At 40.2% G+C, this 22,675-nt stretch overlaps 1 protein-coding gene across 1 annotated transcript; it reads right to left on the bottom strand.

Moving 5' to 3' along the window:
- Window positions 1-5,920: 5,920 nt before the first annotated feature.
- Window positions 5,921-16,943, bottom strand: LOC147379076 (large ribosomal subunit protein eL38). The gene is made up of 2 exons (XM_086414927.1): window positions 16,935-16,943; window positions 5,921-6,341 (listed from the first exon to the last, which is right to left on the bottom strand). The coding sequence occupies exons 1-2, from the start codon at window positions 16,941-16,943 to the stop codon at window positions 6,000-6,002; spliced, it is 351 nt and encodes a 116-aa protein (XP_086271053.1). The 3' UTR covers window positions 5,921-5,999.
- Window positions 16,944-22,675: the final 5,732 nt, after the last annotated feature.

Below are 22,675 nucleotides of genomic sequence, written 5' to 3'. Positions count from 1 at the left end.
GCCCTCCTTTAATTCCAATTAACAATACAGTAGAGATTTGATACGGTGAGCAGATACCACAGAGTTTTGTCTACTGTTTTTTAGTTTGTGGTGAAACACAACTCTGCAGAAACATAAAGTATGTTCTCCTCCTGAGTCTGAGATAGATTCTAAATGCAGGCAAATGCATTTGTAAAAAACTCAGGAAAGCAATAGCAACATAAGCCAGATGTGTCAGAGAATTGAGTTGCTTTAGTATACATACTGTGGTGATGGTGGTGTTGAGGTTACCATTACCATGACCTCAGGTCACAATGGGGAAATGTACCTGTTATTTTGGAAAGTGGTTCCTGATTCCTACAGGGTTCTTTGTTTTCTGATCTCTGGAGGGCAGGGCTTGATTGCTCAAGGACAGTGAGAGCAAGGGAATTCAGATGTAGCTGCTGCTGCTGCTAAGTCGCTTCAGTCTTGTCCGACTCTGTGTGACCCCAGACGGCAGCCCACCAGGCTCCCCCATCCCTGGGATTCTCCAGGCGAGAACACTGGAGTGGGTTGCCATTTCCTTCTCCAGTGCATGAAAGTGAAAAGTGAAAGTGAAGTCGCTCAGTCATGTCCGACTCTTAGCAACCCCCTGGACTGCAGCCTACCAGGCTCCTCCGTCCATGGGATTTCCTAGGCAAGAGTACTGGAGTGGGGTGCCATCGCCTTCTCTGATTCAGATGTAGAGAAACTAGAGAAACTTGCAATTGAGCGATGGGTTCTTGTGCCTGAGACAAGAAGGAAAGAGGGAGGGTGCAACCTTTAAAAGAATGACATAGCCATTGAGGATATGACATAAACTGGTTAGAACTGATTAGGCCCAAGATGGCAGAAGAATCAACTTCCAGGAGAACTTGAGCCTCATTACATGTTCGCTGTAATACATTAGCTAAATGACATGTCCATAGGCACCATGATAGTTCCAAGGCTGATCATAAATGAGCAGTTAGTTGGGCTGTGGCCCAATTCCTGGAAGTCACCTCCCCTCTTCAAAATAGTTGGCATTATCCTCCCAAACACATTAGCCTATAAGATAACCTTGACCGTAAAAACTAATCACCTCATATTTTGAGATGGCCCGCATTCTGTACAGTGTGCTTCTCCCAAGGCTTCTCGCCCACTGAGACAGACTGCATTCTGTCTATGGAGTGTGTATCTTTTTCAGTAAACTTGCTTTCCCACTTAGTTCTTGGGACAGAACTCCCTTGTCCGCCTGCTTGTATCCCTCACAAGTGTCCTATATTAACAAATTTACTTCTTGCTTATCATTTTGCCTCTTGCTGAATTCCTTCTGCACTGAGACATACAGGAACTGAGTTTCATTAAATACTGAGACCAGGTGTCCATGCAATTTCAGCTGGGAGATTGTGGGTTTGAGTCCCCTTCTAAGCTAGAGATTGGGGTTCAAGTTCCATCTAAAGTGTAATTGGGTTTGAGTCTCAATCTGACATGTGCAGTTTCATGTCCACAGCTTAGAAAGTCCAACTCTTAACAGCAGGTGTTTGCAGCAAAGTGAGAGTTTGTTGCAGGAGGTTAAGTGAGAGAATGGGAGACAAGCCTCAGATCCACTCAGACTTAGTCTTTGAGATTGCAGGTTTTTAAAGGGGAAGAACAAAGAAGCTGAGGTTAATCATCATCTTGTGACACTTCTTAATCTTAGTTTTGAGAATGAGGATGTCTCAGTTCAGGGTTCTCTGGCCAGGTGGTCCACGGCTCTAGGGTCTGTTAGCTTGTCTTGCCTTGGAGGAACAAGCTTTGAGTTTGAATTAAAATTTGATAATTACAACAGCACTTTTTACTCATTAGACACTAATTAGCGTTCAGTCAGCACAGGATTGAGATTAGAGAGGTCAATAAAAGGATTAAAGTTTTAGATAGATTAATCATAAACTCAATAAGGGAACTTGGTTTCAGACCCACTGCAGCTGGGTACCAGGTGAACTGGAGGTAAAACCATCATCTATTTTCATCCCACCCCTTCCCTAGCCCAACACCAGAGAAAAGAAAGAAAGGAGGTGAAGTTGCTAATTACTTAATCCCTGAAGATAACTTCTTATCTAGTAGAAAGCTAAACTGAAGCAGTGAAGTAATTGAAACATCTGGGGACTTTCCTGGTGGTCCAGTGGCTAAGACTCTGCACTTCCAATGCTGGGGGTCCAGGTTCAATCCCTCATCAGGAAATTAGATTCTGCATGCAGCTAAGAGTTCACATGGGGCAGTTAAAAGATCCCACATGCCACAACTAACAGCTGGCACAGCAAAATGAATACAAATAAATATTTTTAAAATATTTAAAAATAATAATAAATAATGAACATATAAGTGTAGAGGAAGGAGGTCAGGTTTCTTCTTGGCTTTCCCCTCCAGCTGAAGATGGCACCTGCTACCCTGGGCATGGGGGAAGGGATACACAGAAATGGTAACAGAGATGAGTCTCACATGACCAAGAGGAGCTGAAACACAGAGCAGAATTGGAAATGGAGTATTCTTTTTCAAATGGAGGGAGTATGGATGAGACTCAGAGGATGAGGGAAAAAGGAGGAGAGGAAGGGGGAGCAATGTACAGATCCTGGTGAAATGCTCTGATTTCTCTTTGGTAGACCACTGTTTACAGGAAGCAAAAGAGAAAACAATCACATGCAATTTCCTTCCAATTCAAAAATTTGGATTTATAGAAAACTTGGACATGGGCCAGCCTGGAGCCAGAATGAGCTGACAGGATTGCAGTTAAGGAATGTCATCAGAGCAAGTAGTAAGAGCTACACAATGGCTCAACTCAAACAGCTTTAAAAAGTGAAAAGGATTTCACTCCTATTATCTAGGCTTTTAGTAGAACCAAAACTTCTGATTCACAAAGGCTCACAGTTTAATTTTAAATTGTGTTACTTGTCAGTTTCCCTTTCCATGACATTTATTTTCTTATTCCTTGTTAGAGCACTGCCTATTTTTCAACATTTTTTAAAAAATTCTAATTTTAGACCTCAGCTCTTTTCCTGCCTAGTTTAATAGTGATGTTGACTCATTTTTCATGGAAAACAATTGTTTCCATATAGGTGGTGCTAGTGGTAAAGAACCGCCCCCCCCACCCCCACCCCCCGGCCAGTGTAGGAGACATAAGAGATGCCAGTTCTATCCCTGGCTCGGGTAATCCCCTGGAGGAGGGCATGTCAATCCACTCCAGTATTCTAGCACCGAAGAATTGTTGGTTTCAGACTGTGGTGTTGGAGAAGACTCTTGAGAGTCCCTTAGACTGCAAGAAGATCAAACCAGTCAATCCTGAAGAAATCAGCCCTGAATATTCATTGGAAGGACTGATGCTGAAGCTGAAGCTCCAGTACTTTGGCCACCTGATATGAAGAGCCAACTCATTGGAAAAGACCCTGATTCTGGGAAAGATGGAAGGAAGGAGGAGAAGCAGGCCACAGAGGATGAGATGGTTGGATGGTGTCACTTACTCAGTGGGCATGAGTTTGAGCAAACTCTGGGAGATGGTGAAGGACAGGGAAGCCTCGCATGCGCAGTCCATGGAATCATAAAGAGTCAGACACAACTGAGAAACTGAACAAATTCTTGCCTGGAGAATCCCATGAACAAAGAAGCCTGGCAGGCTATAGTTTCTACGGTCACACAGAGTTGGACATGACTGAAGTGACTTGACTTAGCACACAGGCACTAGGTTGTTAGACCAAGCCCCAGGAACACTGATCCTTATAGGAAAGAGAAGTCCAGCATGCAGCTGTGGCCTTCATGCCTTTAAAGTTTTCCATATTTTCACATACAGGGACTGAGAAGCACAGGTGACAACAGATGAGCTATCAGAGGGAAAGAATAGGGTGATGAGAAAGCACAGACTTCAGATCCAGACTGCCTGGGTTTAACTCCCAGTTTTACCAATTATTCCTTACTTGCCATTGGAAGCTATGAAACTACAGTGTCTCCGTTTCCTTATCAGAAAAGAAGGCATGATGTTATTAGATATCTCCTAGGGTTATTGTGAGGATTAAATGAATTAATGTTTCCGGAATCCAGCTACTTACTATCTCCATTACTGTCTATCAACATTGCCTGAGTTCACCATCATCTTATCAGGGAAGAAATTTTCCTTTACCCTTCTAGGTTCTTCTAGCTGCTCTATGAATTAAACTGGCACATATATTATAATACATATCTATATTAACAGGAAAAAATTAAATAAAAGTTGAATAACATGTATACAAGGGAGAGACCCAGAAAAACTTTGTAGTTTGCCAAAACGGCCAAAGCCCTCACCTTAAATACCATCCTCAGCTAAAGACAGAAGAGGATGTTGAGAGTGGGCATAATCATTTAGGAGAGGTGACCAGGAAAAGCACAGTAAAATAAGAGTAAAATTGTTATTCAGATTTAAGTCAATGTCTTCTCTATTAAGAGTTTCTAGAGATTTATCATCCTCCTCTTCCTGATACAGCAAGAGAGACTCTTACAAATGGAGGTTTCCCTTACAAATGTGAGTGTTTCTCACAAAAGGGTAACTCCTATTTGGTTTCCAGAGTTTCTTTCATGTCTGTGGCTTCTTAGACAATAACTGGCTTAAAATAATAATGATAACCAGCTTAAAATATGCCATTCCAAACAGATATATTTTGGGGTTGGCAAATTCTGCTTCCCTACAATCTCCTTATAGATTACAGTCTCCCAACCAGACTCTCTCTCTCAGCTTTTACCCTGCCAGGCCATGGTTTATTTCCCAGTACAGCATGTGTTCTGAAACTGGGTTTCCCTCTTGATGGGTGTTGAGTCAAAAGAAATACCCAAGCCATAGAAGGGGAGAAGGAATGGTTTATTTCTTGTAGCAAGTAAGGAGAACACCTGGGATTTTTCCCAAAGCAGTGTCTCCCTGAACAGCAAACTTGGGGAAGTTTTAAGCTAGGACGATATGCATATTCATGAAGGGGCTTGAGCAGAGGAGAAATCAACATAGAATTTGGACAAAGATGGACAGAAACTAAGTGTTAGTTCATTGAAGTCAGGGTCAGAAAAAAGAGAAAGGGAATCAGGCACAGCTTTCTTGACATAAGAGAAGCCATTTTTGGCCTAAACCATTTTGGAATCTAAGCCTGGCCACAGTGCTAGCCCTTGAACAATTCTCAGTAATTAACGGTCCTAAGCTGCAGTCCATGAGGTCACAAAGAGTCAGACATGACTGAGCGACTTCACTTTCACTTTTCACTTTCATGCATTGGAGAAGGAAATGGCAACCCACTCCAGTGTTCTTGCCTGGAGAATCCCAGGGACGGGGGAGCCTGGTGGGCTTCGGTCTGTGGGGTCGCACAGAGTCGGGCATGACTGAAGCGACTTAGCAGTAGCAGTAAGGGAACAAAAGAACAAAGAAAAGACTGTTATCAAGAAAGACAAGTAACAATAGCAAAGATACGAACCAGCTGAAAAGACTCTCAGTTCTGTTTTAATGGTAAAGACTAGTCTGAAGCACTTTCTGAGCCATTTTGCAGAATTTAAACCCTCCTCCAGCAACTCCACCACCAGATATACTAGAACCTAAGGGATGCTGCTGCTGACATTTTCTGAGCCTTGTGACTTCAAATCAACTAAAGCTTGGACTCTTTTGACTTTTGTCCCAATTCTATGCTGAATTCTCTTCAGCTCAAGCCCCTTCATGAATATGTATATAGCACCCAGGCCTCTTCATGAATATGCATATACCTTTAGCTGAAAACTTCCCCAATTTTGCTGCTTTGAAAAAGATCCCTCGTGTTTTCCTAACTTGCTGCAAATAATAAATCCTTCCTTTTCCTGCTCTTTGGCTTGGTTGTGTCTTTTGACCTGACACACACCCAGGCAAACTCGGTTTGAGGGTAGCAAATGTTCTTCCTTCAGATACCTGCACTGTTCATCACCCCTCCTCTTTTTTATTTTTGTTTATTTATTTATTTATTTTTGAGAATTTTAAAAATTTTAATACAGTTCAAAGCAGCGTATGTGGTTCATTTCAGCTCCTTCACGGCCAAACCGGGGGGCAGGGACTGCTTCAGCTTCTCTGCCTTCTCTTTATCTGTGATGACCAAGGTGTAAAGGTATCTGCTGCATCGAACTTTAAACTTCACATTATCCTTATTTTTCTTGATCTTGACAGACTTGGCATCCTTGCCGCGGGCTGTGAGCAGGAAGTCCTTGATTTCCTCAGTTTTGCAAGGGATAGCCACAAGGCACAGGGCACGCGGCCGGAACGTCAAGGGGCCAGAAGCGAAAAGAGCGAAAAAGCCCTTCTCTTTATTAAAAACAGTTTTATTGAGATACAATTTACATATGTATTTGGAGAATGTCACCTGCCATGTCAGTAAACAAAGGATGTTACAGCTATCAGGCCGTCATCCACTGCACCCAAGCCCCACTGTGCACCCTAAGGAGATTCAGGATGTGAAAGAGTAGGATGCTGTAAGGTGCATATCAAAGGAATGATTTCAATGGACCCAGACTCTCACGTCTTCCCACACATAGAAAAGTGCTAAATCAATTAACTTGAGCTCTCTGGTTTTCTTTAATTAACAGTAATCTCTTATCTCTGCTGTTGATGTTTTGTTTGTTTGTTTGTTTGTTTTTTGCAAAAACTCCTATATATCCTGGCTCCTCCTTTACCTCTTCAGAGCAGTCCCTCAGAGTTCTCTGAGAATCTGTCTTTTGGGCTAAAGTCCTCAGTATGTCTGCCAAATAAAACATAATTCTCAATCTTTAGGTTGTGCATTATTTTTTTCAGTTGACAATTTTGGAGACTGTGAAGGGACGTAGAGCAGTCTTCTCTTCTCTGCATATGAGGATCCAGAGTGTGGTACCTAAAGAGACCTCTTGGGTCCTTCTGTCTCTTCTGAGAGTCCAGACAAATTTCAGTGAGTCTTTCCTGGTTCTTGGATCTCCCATTACTGGCTGCTGATCCAAAGTTTTATACGGTGATGTTAAACTTCTCTCTGGAGGGATAGGTTATCTTTGAAACTTAGTTTCAAGAAGAGGTACCTGAGCCTCAGTTGAAAGGTTCTAGGGAAATTTTGCTCACTTTTGGCACTGAGTAGGTTATCCTCCGGAGAAGGCAATGGCACCCCACTCCAGTACTCTTGCCTAGAAAATCCCATGGACGGAGGAGCCTGGTAGGCTGCAGTCCATGGGGTCGCTAAGAGTCGGACACGACTGAGTGACTTCACTTTCACTTTTCACTTTCATGCATTGGAGAAGGAAATGGCAGCCCACTCCAGTATTCTTGCCTGGAGAATCCCAGGGATGGGGGAGCCTGGTGGGCTGCCGTCTATGAGGTCACACAGAGTCAGACACGACTAAAGCAACTTAGCAGCAGCAGCAGCAGCAGGTTATCCTCAGTTAACTGGGAATTAGAGGAAATCTTGCCCTGAAAATGACTAAGATGAGGCTTTTTTATCACATATGCAGTTAAGTTAGAGAACCCTAGCTTGATTAAAACATCTTTTCAAAATTCTGACTTCTTAAAGAAACAAAAGCCCTTCTAGGTGGGAATTCTCATTTCTCTCCCTGTGCCTTTGAGATATAAACATTCTACCTGATTTTCACAGGTGTTATGTGTGTGTGTGTGTGTGTGTGTGTGTTGACAACTTGATCTCTGCCCTCTGGAAGATACATATATAGTGTACATTTGGCAGTCAACTGATTCTGAGCAGGCTTTTGTCTTACTTGTCAACTCTCAAGGACAGATGATGGATCCTTTAAATTGGAGAACCATTATATATATATATATAACTGTTAACCTAAGAACTCCTTTAGTTTAATACCATAGAGAACAGTATGGAGGTTACTTAAAAAACTAAAAATAGAGATACCATATGATCCAGCAATCCCACTCCTGCGCATATATCTGAAGAAAAACACAATATGGAAGGATGAATGTACCCCAGTGTTCACTGCAGCATTGTTTACAATAGCCAAGACATGGAAACAACCTAGTATCTGTTGGCAGAGGAATGGATAAAGATGTGGTACATAGACACAATGGAATACTCCTCAGCCATGAAAAAAGAAATGAAATAATACTATTTGCAGTAACGTGGATGGACCTAGACATTGTCATACTGAATGAAGTTAAGTCACACAGAGAAAGAGAAATATTATATGACATTCCTTATACCTAGAATCTAAAAAGAAATGATGCAAATGAACTTACAAAGCAGAAAGAGAAGCACAGACGTAGAGAACGAACTTATGGTTGCTGGGGGAAGGGGTAGTTATGGAGTTTGGGATGGACATGTACACACAGCTATATTTAAAATGGATAACCAGCAAGAACCTACTGTATAGCACTTGGAACTCTCCCCAGTGTTATGTGGCAGCCTGCATGGGGGAGAAAGGTTACATGTATATGTATGGCTGAGTCCCTTCGCTGATCACTTGAAACTATCACAACGTTGAGGATCCCATGGATGGAGGAGCCTGGTAGGCTGCAGTCCATGGGGCCGCTGAGGGTCGGACACAACTGAGCGACTTCACTTTCACTTTTCACTTTCATGCTTTGGAGAAGGAAATGGCAACCCACTCCAGTGTTCTTGCCTGGAGAATCCCAGGGATGGGGGAGCCTGGTGGGCTGTTGTCTATGGGGTCACACAGAGTCGGACACAACTGAAGTGACTTAGCAGCAGCAGCAGATACCCCAATACAAAATAAAAAGTTAAAAATAAAGCAATCAAATTATATTTAAAAAGCTGAAAGAAATACCTAAACAACAATTACTTGAAGCAATGGGCCAATTATTCAAGTTAAAAGATTGACAAAAGGGTCTGAGTTCCTTGGCTCAATCCCTCAATGGGGCCCCCAGAGTCTTTGATACAACATAGATTCAACGATTGGGTGATAAAAAGTAAGGAAAGCTTCCAGGACTCCTTATAAGACCAAGACTTGTTGATTGGTTCTTAAGGGAAACTAGAGGTAAAGCTATAAACGTTGATAGAATTGAGATGAAAGTTTATAAAAATTTAAATAAGCTTTATATAAGATGGTTACAACTCTTTTGCTTAGTTATATTATAGGATAGACATGTTTCACTGGGGAATGCTTCATTTGCTTGGTGTTATAAAATAGGTCATTTGAATCTACCCCTCAGGAAATATTAGCTAAACATGCTAAAGAAAGCCAATAGAGTTACCTGAACCTGTGAAGTAAAACTGAGAGCTAACGTTCAAAGGCTAATACAAAAATTAATAGAGATTTTACTCCGTGTCTAACCTATGCACTCAGAAAGAGGGCCTTTGTTGAATGTCTTATACAAGCCTTTGAAGGCATGATAAATTAAACCCTAAAATGCTAGAACATGGAACTTAAAATTTTCTATTTAGTTGGAAATATTCTCACCAATATAAAAAACAAATTAAAGAAAGTAGAATTGAGCCAATCAATCTTTTAACATCATTTAGGTAGCAGACCAATCCTTTGGGAAATTAAAGGCAACTATCTTTGTCTTGCAAATCTCAACAAATTAGAAATGTAAATACAACCCACTTTAATCTGTCACAGCCTAATTAGGTGGTTCAAATAAAACCTGAAATTCAGGGAGAAAAAATGGGGGCGGGTGGAAGAGAGAGGGGAGGGCCAGGTCTTTAGCAAAATTAATGATGGCTAAAAGTCTTGAGGCAGTTGATCATATAACTCTTAACATGTAATTCTTAACGTCTTCTGCATTGGCAGGTGGGTTCTTTACTACTAGTGCCACCTGGGAAGCCCCCTAATTGTAATAGTGCAACCCTAAATATGGGAAAAAGCAACGAGGGAGAACATTTCCTAGATCATAATAAAATAGTAAGACAGGCGACCCAGAGAATTTTAGATTTCAAAAAGGTCTGATTCAAAGAATTAGCACCTTGAGCAGCCTATTAACAGAATATTTACCTGATCTAGGAATGTACCTTCTGGTGGAATGGGCGGAGAAGGCAATGGCACCCTACTCCAGTACTTTTGCCTAGAAAATCCCATGGATGGAGGAGCTGGTTAGCTGCAGTCCATGGGGTCGCTAGAGTTGGACACGACTGAGCGACTTCACTTTCACTTTTCACTTTCATGCACTGGAGAAGGAAATGGCAACCCACTCCAGTGTTCTTGCCTGGAGAATCCCAGGGACGGGAAGCCTGGTGGGCTGCCGTCTATGGGGTCGCACAGAGTCGGACACCACTGACGTGACTTAGCAAGCAGCAGCAGCGGAATGGGACAAAATGCCCAAATGCCCATAAATTGCCTCCCAAATGTTGGTCAAATGTATGACCAAGAGGAGGCACTGTGAACTAGGAGTGTCACCTGCCATATCAGTAACAATAGGTGTTGTGGCCATCAAGTTATCAGCCACCATAACTGTATCCTTGAAGGAATTCAGGATTTGGAAAAGTGGGTTACTGGCCCTGGAAAGTGTTAAATTCATTAACTTGAGATAGCTGATTTTTTTTTTTTTTTTAATTAACAGTAACATTTGAATGTTCCAACTAACTTTTTTCTATTTGTTTGTTTGTTTTCTTTTGCAAAAACTCCTATATATCCTGGATCCTCCCTTATCTCTTCACAACAATCCTTGAGAGCTATCTGAAAGGTTGTGTTCTGGCCCTAAATCCTCAATATCTGCCAAATAAAACAGAATTCTCAGCTTTAACTTGTGCACTTTTTCAGTTGACAAATGCCATAAAATGTACCTGTTTTACACACTTCAGTGGCTTATAGCAGTGATCCCCAACCTTTTAGGCACCAGGGACTGGTTTCATGGGTGACAATTTTTCCATGAGCAGGGGGAAGGGGGAAGTGTTTTCAGGATGATTCAAATCCATTACATTTATTCAGCACTTTATTTCTATTATTATTTTATCAACTCCACTTCAGATCATCAGACATTAGATCCTGGAGGCTGGGGGACCCCCGGCTTATAGTATATTTACAGAGTTGTGCAGCCAGCACTCTGTTGGGACCCAGGGCCCCAAAATGTGCCTTAATGGTATGTGGATTATTTTAAGTAAAGTACTTAAGAAATGGCCATGAGGGACACTCTAACCCTTCTTTCTGTCTATGTGAAAGCAGGAAATAAATCTCTCATGTGAAAAGTGCCCTTCTGTTATTGAACCAGGTCCATTTACCCAATGTACAACAAGCCAAACACTGAGACACCGAGGTTGCAGCTGAGAAAGTGTTTGTTCCTGAGGCAGACGAGAGATGAGACAGGAGAACAAGTCTGCCTCCCTGAGGGCAAGGGGGTTGGGATCGTTATAGGACAAACATCGGGGAAGGGTGAGGTAATCAGTGTTTGTGTTGCTACATCTGCGTTACATGCTTCTGCACATTCAAAAGTGGAGGCCCTTAACGTGATCTGAGGGTGAAGGTTCCTGGCCTTCTGACTTCAAAAGGCCATTGTTCAGACACCTATGCAGGTCCAGTTTTGGGGTTGATAGTCCCAGCCAGTCCTACTTGGCTTGCACTGGACAAGAGCTGAATCCAAGTTCCTATAAAACAACTGGGCATGGTGAAGCTGGCAAGATACCCAATTAAAGAGAGGGAAAAAACGAAGAAAGAAAAAAAAAAAACACAGCAAGTTTTCATCAATAAAGCAGTTTACAAGCAGAGGTGTTTTTTTTTTTAAGTATTTATTTGACTGCTTTGGGTCTTAGTTGCAGCACTTGAGATCTTCATTGCATCATGTGGAATCCTTTGCTGTGGCCCATAGATTCTGTAATCGTGGCCCTTGTACTTGCTCCACAGCATGTGGAATCTTAGTTCCCCGAGTAGGGATTGACCAGGGATTGAACCAGTGTCCCCTGCATTTCAAGGCAGATTCTTAATCACCGGATGCACACCCAAAATCTGTGTCATTGTCCAGTCCATTCTTCACAATTGTAATGTTTCTTTGTCTAAAAAGTATAAAAGCTGCATGCTTTGGCCACTTCTGAGCTCCCTTTTCTATGAGACCTCCATGCACAGAGTAAAATTTGCTTCTTTTTCTCCTATTAGCCTGTCTTGTATATATTTTATTGTTAAGAACTCATGAGGAGCAGGGAAATTTCCTTTCTCTGCCAACTTTGATCCATTTTAAAATATATTAATCAACTCAAAAGGAACACTGTACATTTTAGATATCGTTCTTCTGTTTCCTCATCCATCCCATCCCCATACAATGTTTAATCTACCTTCTGCATATATATGTACATATATATATAATATGTGTGTGTGTGTTTGTGTATGTATATATGCCTATTCTGGACATTTTATGTAAATAAAGTCATACAAAAATATGACTTTGTATGTTTTCAAGGTTCATTTATGTTGTAGTATGTATCAGTTCTTCATTCCTTTTCATTGCTAAACAATATTTCATTATATGGATATACCACAATTTATTCATTAATTAGTTCATTTGACTGTTATGGCTAATGCTATTATGGACTTTGTGTATAGGTTTATGTATGCACAGATATTTTCAGTTGTCCAGGGAATATAACTAGGGAAGGAACTGTTGGGTCACATGGTAGTTCTATATTTAACCTTTTGAGGAAGTGCCCAGTTATTAGGTTGGTGAAAAAGTAGTTGCAGTTTTGGACTGTGAATTTTAACTCATTATAGCTAGACTCAAACACATCTTTATTAGACGAAATAAGAACCATTATAATCAACAAATTTTGCCAATGAGAAATAACGTTTGTTCAATTCTGTAGCATATAAATCCATGCTTCAGGATTTGATGAACTCTTAGAAAGAATTATCTATCTCCTGCTGGTTGTGGAAGCTTTTCCCTGCAAAAAGTTCTTGAGATGCCTGAAGAAGTGGTAGTCAGTTGGTGAGAGTCAGGTGAATATGGCAGATGAGGCAAAGCTTTGTAGCCCAGTTCCTTCAGCTTTTGAAGCATTGGTTATGCCACTTTGAGCCAGGTGTTGTCATGCAGAAGAACTGGGCACTCTCTGTTGACCAAATCCAGCTTGTAGTCATTGAAGTTTTCAGTGCATCCCATGGATTTGCTGAGCATACTTCTCAGATGTAATGGTTTAGCTGGGATTCAGAAAGTTGTAGTGGATCAGAAGGACAGAAGACCACCAAGCAGTGACCATGACCTTTTCTTGGTGCAAGTTTGGCTTTGGGAAGTGCCTTGGAGTTTCTCCTCAGTCCACCTACTGAGCTGGTCATCACTAGTCATCATATAAAATCCACTTTTCATTGCATGTCACAATCCAATCAAGAAATGGTTTGTTCGGCTTATGAGGCACCCACTTATAGAGATTTTTCATGTTTCCAGTTTGCTTCAAATACCAAACAACCATAGGATGGTCGATGCTGAGTTCTTCACCAACTTCTTGTGTAGTCATAAGAGGATCAGCTCTGATGATCCTCTCAGTTTGTCATTGTCAACTTCCGATGGCTGGCCACTCCACTCCTCATCTTCAAGGCTCTTGTCTCCTTTGCAAAACTTCTTAAACCACCACTGCACTGTACATTTGTTAGAAGTTCCTGGGCCAAATGCATTGTTGATGTTGCAAGTTGTCTCTGCTGCTCTACGTCCCATTTTGAACTCAAGTAAGAAAAATTGCTCAAATTTGCTTTTGTCTAACATCATTTCCCTAGTCTAAAATAAATATAAAATACACAGCAAGTAATGAGTCATTAGCAAAAAATAAAGCAAGAAGTGCACATTAAAATGATGCATAACATTAGCACATTTATTTAAGAATGTATTCCCATATCAAACAGCAAAATTCAGCAATGCAAAACTGCAAATACTTTTTTGCACCAACCTAATATTACCCAGATTGGAGGCACCATTTTACGTTCCCAACAGCAAAGTATGACGGTTCCAATTTCTCTACATTATCTCCAGCGTTTATTCTTGTTTGACTTTTTGATTCTAGTCATACTAGTGAGTGGGAAGTAGTTTCTTATTGTGGTTTTGAATTGCCTGTCTTTAATGACCCATGACGTTAGACATCTTTTACACCTACGTGCTTGTTGGCCATTTGTGTTCCTTCTTGGGAAAAATGTCTATTCAACTTGTTCACACATTTTTAATTGTGTGGTCTGTCTTTTTGTTATTGAATTGTAAAAGTTCTTTACATATCCTGTTTACAAGTCTCTTTTCAGGTATATATGATTTGCAAATATTTTATTCTTATCCATACATTATATTTATTGTTTACAGTGTCCCTTTGCTAAAATATGATCTCTACAAGACCAGACGTCTTTTTCTATCTTGTCTGATGATGTATCCCAAGTGCCTAAGCACATATAGCCACTGTTCAATAAATATTTGTTGGATGAATACATTAATCTATTTCTCAAACAGTAACTGCTAAATAAGTTGTTTTTGTTGTTTTTCCTGCATGGAAGATGCAACTCAAAACATGGTGCTAAAATCGTCCTATCGGTCCAATCCAAAGACATTGCCAAAGAGGCTTCTGAGGTGCCTAAGTGTTTTGCCCTTCATCTTTAGGAATTTTTGTTTCATCGTTTACAAAGTAAAGAAAATAATATCTTAATATTTTCTCCATAGATGATATGAGGATGCAATGAAATAATGTATATAACATGTGATTCAAACTAGATAGAAGTTTATTTCTCACATAATAGTTTGAACATTCAGGTCTTTCTGCTCCATGAGGAAAACCAGGCATTACATTTCTTTCATCTTGTTCTTCTCCACCTCTTAGAATATTGTTCCTTATATCAGTTAACTATTGATGCATAAAAAGCTACCCTAGAACTTTATGGCTTAAAACAATTAATCTCCGACATACATCACAGCAGGATCCTCTATGACCCACTTCCCAGAATATTGGAAATAAAAGCAAAAATAAACAAATGGGACCTAATTAAACTTAAAAGCTTCTGCACAACAAAGGAAACTATTAGCAAAGTGAAAAGACAGCCTTCAGAATGGGAGAAAATAATAGCAAATGAAGCAACTGACAAACAACTAATCTCAAAAATATACAAGCAACTCCTACAGCTCAATTCCAGAAAAATAAATGACCCAATCAAAAAATGGGCCAAAGAACTAAATAGACATTTCTCCAAAGAAGACATACAGATGGCTAACAAACACATGAAAAGATGCTCAACATCACTCATTATCAGAGAAATGCAAATCAAAACCACTATGAGGTACCATTTCACATCAGTCAGAATGGCTGCGATCTAAAAGTCTACAAGCAATAAATGCTGGAGAGGGTGTAGAGAAAAGGGAACCCTCTTACACTGTTGGTGGGAATGCAAACTAGTACAGCCACTATGGAGAACAGTGTGGAGATTCCTTAAAAAACCGGAAATAGAACTGCCTTATGATCCAGCAATATATGCTGGGCATACACACTGAGGAAACCAGAAGGGAAAGAGACATGTGTACCCCAATGTTCATCGCAGCACTGTTCATAATAGCCAGGACATGGAAGTAACCTAGATGTCCATCAGCAGATGAATGGATAAGAAAGCTATGGTACATATACACAATGGAGTATTACTCAGCCATTAAAAAGAATACATTTGAATCAGTTCTAATGAGGTGGATGAAACTGGAGGCTATTATACAGAGTGAAGTAAGCCAGAAAGAAAAACACCAATACAGTATACTAACACATATATATGGAATTTAGAAAGATGGTAACAATAACCCTGTGTACGAGACAGCAAAAGAGACACTGATGTATAGAACAGTCTTATGGACTCTGTGGGAGAGGGAGAGGCTGGGAAGATTTGGGAGAATGGCATTGAAACATGTATACTATCATGTATGAAATGAGTCGCCAGTCCAGGTTCAATGCACGATACTGGATGCTTGGGGCTGGTGCACTGGGACGACCCAGAGGGATGGTATGGGGAGGGAGGAGGGAGGAGGGTTCAGGATGGGGAACACATGTATACCTGTGGCGGCTTCATTTCAATATTTGGCAAAACCAATACAATATTGTAAAGTTTAAAAATAAAATAAAATTTAAAAAAAATTAATTTTTGTTCATGGTTCTTAGAATTGGCAAATTGGTTTGTGCTCAGATGGATGTTTCTTCTACTGGTCTCACCTGGGATCACGCATTCAGAAATGGTCACCTGGTGGCCTGATCGGGACTGTGTAGTCCAAGATTGCCTACTCACTTGTCAACTGGGCATTTCTCTCCACATGGTGTCTTTATTGCCAAGGAGGCTAACCCCAGTATGTTTAAATGGTTGTCACAGCATTCTAAGAAAAAAACTAAAAATTAGATAGCACCTTAAGACCTAGGCTTAGGAAGCTGCACACTGTTACATTATCACTTGCACACCATTGTATTTTCCAAAGAAGATTAAAAAGGAGAAAGAGACTTCACCTTTTGACAGGAGCAGCAGCAAAATCATATTACAAAAGGACATCCATATACAGATGGGATACATCTTCCATCAAACTCTGGGTTGAATCAGAATCACCAGTGCAGCTTCCTCCTCTGTACAGTTGAAGCCATCCCGTGAGTGTCACATTTGCGTTTCAGTTCACTCTAGATCTAATGAATCAGGGACCTGGAGTGGGGCCCTGCAATGTGTATTTTAACAAGCTGCACTGGTGATTCTGATTCAACCCAGAGTTTGAGAACCATGCTCTGTTAAATATGGCACTACTGGGCACAACTCTTTTCTTAAGGGCCAAGGCACCCATGCTCAAGCTGCAGGGAATCTTGGCTGCTGACATAGCTGTGTTCCTCACTAGGAATTCCCTCAACATCAGGGACCCACCTTGCCCAATGTTACACTCCCTACCAGCATGTGGTCCATGACCAATAGCTGGCTGGCATAGGGATACAAATATCCAACCTCTTGTCTCAAATTGGGACAACTCTAAAGAGCTTTCTCAACTCCAGAGTTCCCCATGGATCAGCTAAAGCCTCAATGGTCAGCACATTGCAAGTCAGCTTCTTTGCCCAATTTTACAGGCGTACCATGGACATATTGCCGGTTTGGTTCCAGGCCCCTTGCAATAAAGCATGCGTCCCAATAAATCAGTCACATGAATTTTTGTGGTTTCCCAGTGCATATAAAAATTATGCTTATATTATACTGTGGTCTATTTTTAAAGTAATTGTTTATCATTTTTTTTTTTGGCTGTGCTGGGTCTTTGTTGCGGCATGAGGGCTTAATTGCCCTGAGGCATGTGGGTTCTTAGTTCCCCAGCCAGGTATCAAACCAGTGTCCCTGCATTGGAAGGTGGATTCTTAACCACTAAACCACTAGGGAAGTCCCTATACTGTAGCCTATTAAGTGTGAAATAGAGTTATGTCTTTAAAAACATACATACATTAACTAAAAATACTTTATTGCTAAAAAGTGCCAATCATTTTCTGAGCCTTTAACAAGTCATAGTAGTAACATCAAAGATCACTGATCACAGAGCATCATAGCAAATAAAATAATAATGAAAAAGTTTGAAATATAGTGAGAATAATCAAAATGTGACACAGAGACATGAAGTGAGTAAATGCTGATGGAAAAATGGTACTCATAGACTTGCTTGATGCAAGGTTGCTATAGACCTTCAATTTGTGAAAAGCACAATATCTTCAAAATACAATAAAATGAGGTCTGCCTGTACTTTCCTTACTCCCTTATAGGTGTAGCTCTTGAGAATACCTTAATGTGCCTTTCACACACAACTCTCCATCTGACAGCCAATTTCCTGGGAATAAATCTAAGGCATGTTTGAAATAACATATGCACAAAGATTTATAATAGCAGAAGATTAACAACTTAGGTGCCCACAGTAGAAGACTGGTGAAATAAATCATGTGGCTTCTGTCCGAATTACAACTGACATGGAAAGAGCTCTGAAAATAATAATAGTAGTGATAAAAGGTTATAAGTATATAGCATTTACTAGGTACGAAGCACTGTTCTAAGGTCTTTATGTGTAGGTGTTTTTCCTATGCCCAGCCCAAGAAGAGTAGAAAGGAGACTCAAGAAAGAATCTCCCAGGTAAAGAAAATTGCATTTGAAGTTCCAGGGGCAAGAGAGGATTTGGAGTATTTTTAAAATTCACATTACACATGCAATATACAGGACGATAGAAGTGCATAGTGTGAGTGGAAAAAAAAACAGAGATGAGGCAAGAGAATTAAGATGGAACCGGGAGGAGGATGTAGCATGACTGAGCCCTGGGACCAGTTCAGTTCAGTTCAGTCGCTCAGTCGTGTCCAACTCTTTACGACCCAATGAATCGCAGCACACCAGGCCTTCCTGTCCATCACCAACTCCCGGAGTTCACTCAAACTCACATCCATCGAGTCGGTGATGCCATCCAGCCATCTCATCCTCTGTCCCCTTCTCCTCCTGCCCCCAATCCCTCCCAGCATCAGAGTCCTTTCCAATGAGTCAACTCTTTGCATGAGGTGGCCAAAGTACTGGAGTTTCAGCTTTAGCATCATTCCTTCCAAAGAAATCCCAGGGCTGATCTCCTTCAGAATGGACTGGTTGGATCTCCTTGCAGTCCAAGGGACTCTCACTAGTCTTCTCCAACACCAGTTAGGAGGCTGTTATTCTGGTCCCAGCAAGAGGCAACAGTGTCTTGGGGTAAGGCAGTGATAACAGACATGGGGAACAGATTTATGAGATGACGTTAATCCAATGCAGTAATTTGAATCAGACGTGGGAGGAGAGGCAGATTTGGGTTTGTTTATATGTAAGTAGTGGGCATGCTTTCAAGAATTGGGCTTGAATATATTAAGTTGGGGAAATTCCTAGTCAAAATCTAAGTGAAGCTGTCAAATAAGCAGTTGGATATGTAAGTTTTGGATTCAGTCTGAACTGAGCATTGAGCTGACATTGTGTCTGTGTTATTTAAAGACAGAGATTAGATGATTTTAGGAAATTAATGTTGATGGTGAAATTTTCCCTTGAGATTATCCTGAGGACTGACAGACCAGTCATTTTATTTATATGAGTTGAGTTGAGTTGTGTTCAGTCTCTCAGTCATGTCCGACTCTTTGCTACTCCATGGACTGCAGCACACCAGGCCTCCCTGTCCATCACCAACTCCCAGAGTTTATTCAAACTCATGTCCTTTGTGTTGGTGATGCCATCCAACCATCTCATCCTCTATCATCCCCTCCTGTTTCCACCTTCAATTTTTCCCAGCATCAGGGTCTTTTCCAACAAGTCACTTCTTCAAATCAGGTGGGCCAAAGTATTGGAGGTTCAGCTTTAGCATCATTCCTTCCAATGAATATTCACCACTGATTTCCTTTAGGATGGACTGGTTGGACCTCCTTGCAGTCCAAGGGACTCTCAATAGTCTTCTCCAACACCACAGTTCAAAAGCATCAGTTCTTCGGTGCTCAGCTTTCTTTATGGTCCAACTCTCACATCCATACATGACTACTGGAAAAACCACAGCTTTGACTAAACAGACCTTTCTTGGCAAAGTAATGTCTCTGCTTTTTAATATGCTGCCTAGGTTGGTCATAACTTTTCTTCCAAGGAGCAAGTGTCTTTTCATTTCATGCCTTCAGTCACCGTCTGCAGTGATTTTGGAGCCTAAGAAAATAAGTCTGTCACTGTTTCCACTGTTTCCCCATCTACTTGCCATGCACTGATGAGACCAGATGCCATGATCTTAGTTTTCTGAATGTTAAGTTTTAAGCCAACTTTTTCACTCTTCTCTTTCACTTTCATCAGGAAGCTCTTTAGTTCTTCACTTTCTGCCATAAGGGTGGTGTCATGTGCATATCTGAGGTTATTGGTATTTCTCTCGGCAATCTTGATTCCAGCTTGTGCTTCATCCAGTCCAGCATTTTCCATGATGTACTCTGCATATAAGTTAAATAAGCAGGGTGACAATATACAGCCTTGACATACTCCTTTCCCAATTTGGAACCAGTCTATTGTTCCATGTCCAGTTCTAACTGTTGCTTCCTGACCTGCATACAGATTTCTCAGGAGGCAGGTCAAGTGGTCTGATATTCCCATCTCTTGAAGAATTTTCCATAGTTTACTGTGATCCACACAGTCAAAGACTTTGGCATAGTCAATAAAGCAGATGTTTCTCTGGAACTCTTTTGCTTTTTGATGATCCAGCAGATGTTGGCAATTTGATCTCTGGTTCCTCTGCCTTTTCTAAATCTAGCTTGAACATCTGGAAGTTCATGGTTCATGTAATGTTGAAGCCTAGCTTGAAGAATTTTGAACATTACTTTGCTAGCATGTGAGATGAGTGCAATTGTGTAGTTGAGCATTCTTTGGCATTTATTTACACATGTATTAATAAATATCTATGAATAAATGAAACTTGAACTTTTAAGGTAAAAGTGAGACATTTACCTTTAATGGGGAGATGGAGAAGAGCACAGCAAAAGTGATCAAATAAGAGTGTGAAGACAATGAGGGGAAAAGAGTGTTCTAGATATCCAGACCAACTGCTTCAGAGAACTCGAAGCTGAGCCCTGGGTCTTGGCACTGAGGTCATTCATGACCTTAACAAGAGCAGCATAGGGTAGTAGATACCAGAGTGTGTTGGACTGAAAAGTGAAAGTGGGGAGAGAAGAAAGGAAGAGAGAAAGGGAGGAAGGAAGGGAGGGAAGGAAGGAAGATGAAAGCAAGTGAGGGAGGAAGGGAAGATGAGTATGGTGTGTGTGGAAAGAAGTCATTTAGAAAGAAATATATAGGGACTTCCCTGGTGGTCTGGGATTCTCAGGTGGCTCGGTGGTAAAGAATCCGCCTGCCAATGTAGGAGACGTAGGTTCGGTCTCTGGTTCAGGAACATCCCCTGAAAGAGGGAGTGGCAACCCACTCCAGTATTCTTGCCTTGGAAGTCCCATGGGCAGAGGAGCCTGGCAGGCTATAGTCCATGGGGTTACACAGAGTCAAACATGACTCAGTGACTGAGCATGCACGTCCCTGGTAGTCCAATGGCTAAGATTCCACACTCCAATGCAGGTGGCCTGGATTTGATCCCTGGTCAGGGAAATAGATTCTACATATTGCAACTAAGAGTTCACATGCCACAACTAAAGATTTGCAAGCTGCAACTAAGACTTGGTGCAGCCAAATAAATAATAAAGAAATATGTAGTGTTCAATGACAACTTTCCCATCTAAAATGTCAATTAAGAACATAACAGTCACCTAACCTCTACTTCATCTAGTAGCTGTGAATATTAATGCTCTAATATACTATGAAATACGTATAATAGTATTAAGGGCATAGTAAGCATTTTGAAATGAAAGTTCTTGGAACTAAATAGAAGCTTTCATTATTATTCTTAGCATTATGTAACTATCACAAACGCTGCACTCTTACAAGACAGGAAGTGAGCCTGGACTTGAAATAGATTTTTTAAAAAATCTCATTAGGTAACAAAAAAAGAAAAAGACACAGACAAAGATTAGAAGAGAGTCACAGGGGTGAGAATTCATGTCTTTATTACGTGTTGTTATTTGTCACCCTAATTACCATCAATATTTAACAGGTAGCCTGATTTCCTAGGGAATCAGGGTGACTGAGTTTCTGACTAGAAGTGAAATAAATGTTCACTCCTGTGAGGTGTTATTTCTTTCTGTTCCAAAAAGCCAGCTGGTGCTACGAACACAGTTAATTGAATTTTTCCACCTCCCTCAGAAAAAGCTTCTAAAAGAGCCCATTTTAAATCTTATTTTAGTGACTATCCATCTAGTCAATTCGTTAAGCAGAGTTTGGTATTCCACTTATTGGAGCCATTTTGACTGAAATGAACGCAAATGATTAGTGATTTTTCTTGTAGAGAGAGAGGGGAAATGCTTTTGAGAAAGTCAATATAAATTTTTTTTTCTAGGAAGAAATAAATATTACTGGTCCAGTATACTATAGACCTTATTCAGAAAAACCATGAGTTATAAGACCTCTATCTACATTGTGCTGTCCAATACTTTAGTCACAATGAAATATGGCTGGTGCAACAAAAGAACTGAATTTCTAATTGTATTTAATATTCATTAATTTAAATTTAAAGAACTCTTAAGTAAGTTTTGAACAACTAGAGTAGGTAAATTTACTTTTTTTAACTGTAAGTTTTATGTACTATAAATATAGATCAAGAATTTTTAATGAAAATTAGCATCTGAATTAAGAGGTACTGTAAGTATAAGATAAACAATGGGTTTTGAAGACTTGTTATAAAAAAAGAATGTATAATATCTTATTAATAGTATTTCATACTCACTACATGTCAAAATGATAATCATTTGAATATATGGGTTTAACTAATATATATTATTAAAATTAATTTCACCTATTTCTTTTTGGCTTTTTAAGGTGGCTACTGGAAATATTTTAATTACACTTGTAGCTTACATTGTGTTTTTATATTTACGTTCCAAGATTCATTGAAATCTATCAAAACTACTATGTAAAGAGATAAAAAAGCAAGATGGCTATTATTTTATGTCAAGATAGTGAAATTTAAAGTCATTGTGCTAATTTTGAAGACATTTTGATAGTGACTACCTGAATCAGGCGCATTTAAAATAAATTATAGTGGAATATTTGGGAATTTGTTGTAAGAAAATCTCAAAATACAGAGAAAGTTTTATGCTAGAAGAAATTCATTGCAATTTAATTTATAATTAGGAAAACATTTAAAATAATTTGTATATAGAATAGCAGAAAATGCTTGAAAAAGTGGAAGGATAGTCTTAATTGAATATCATGGTATTAT

The sequence above is a fragment of the Bos grunniens genome, chromosome 1 (genome assembly GCF_055505025.1).
Source record: "Bos grunniens cultivar Pamir isolate PY7600 chromosome 1, Bosgru_T2T1.0, whole genome shotgun sequence".
NCBI classification, from domain to species: domain Eukaryota; kingdom Metazoa; phylum Chordata; class Mammalia; order Artiodactyla; family Bovidae; genus Bos; species Bos grunniens.
Note: the sequence above shows the minus strand (reverse complement) of the source record. Positions and strands in the feature narration are given on the sequence as shown.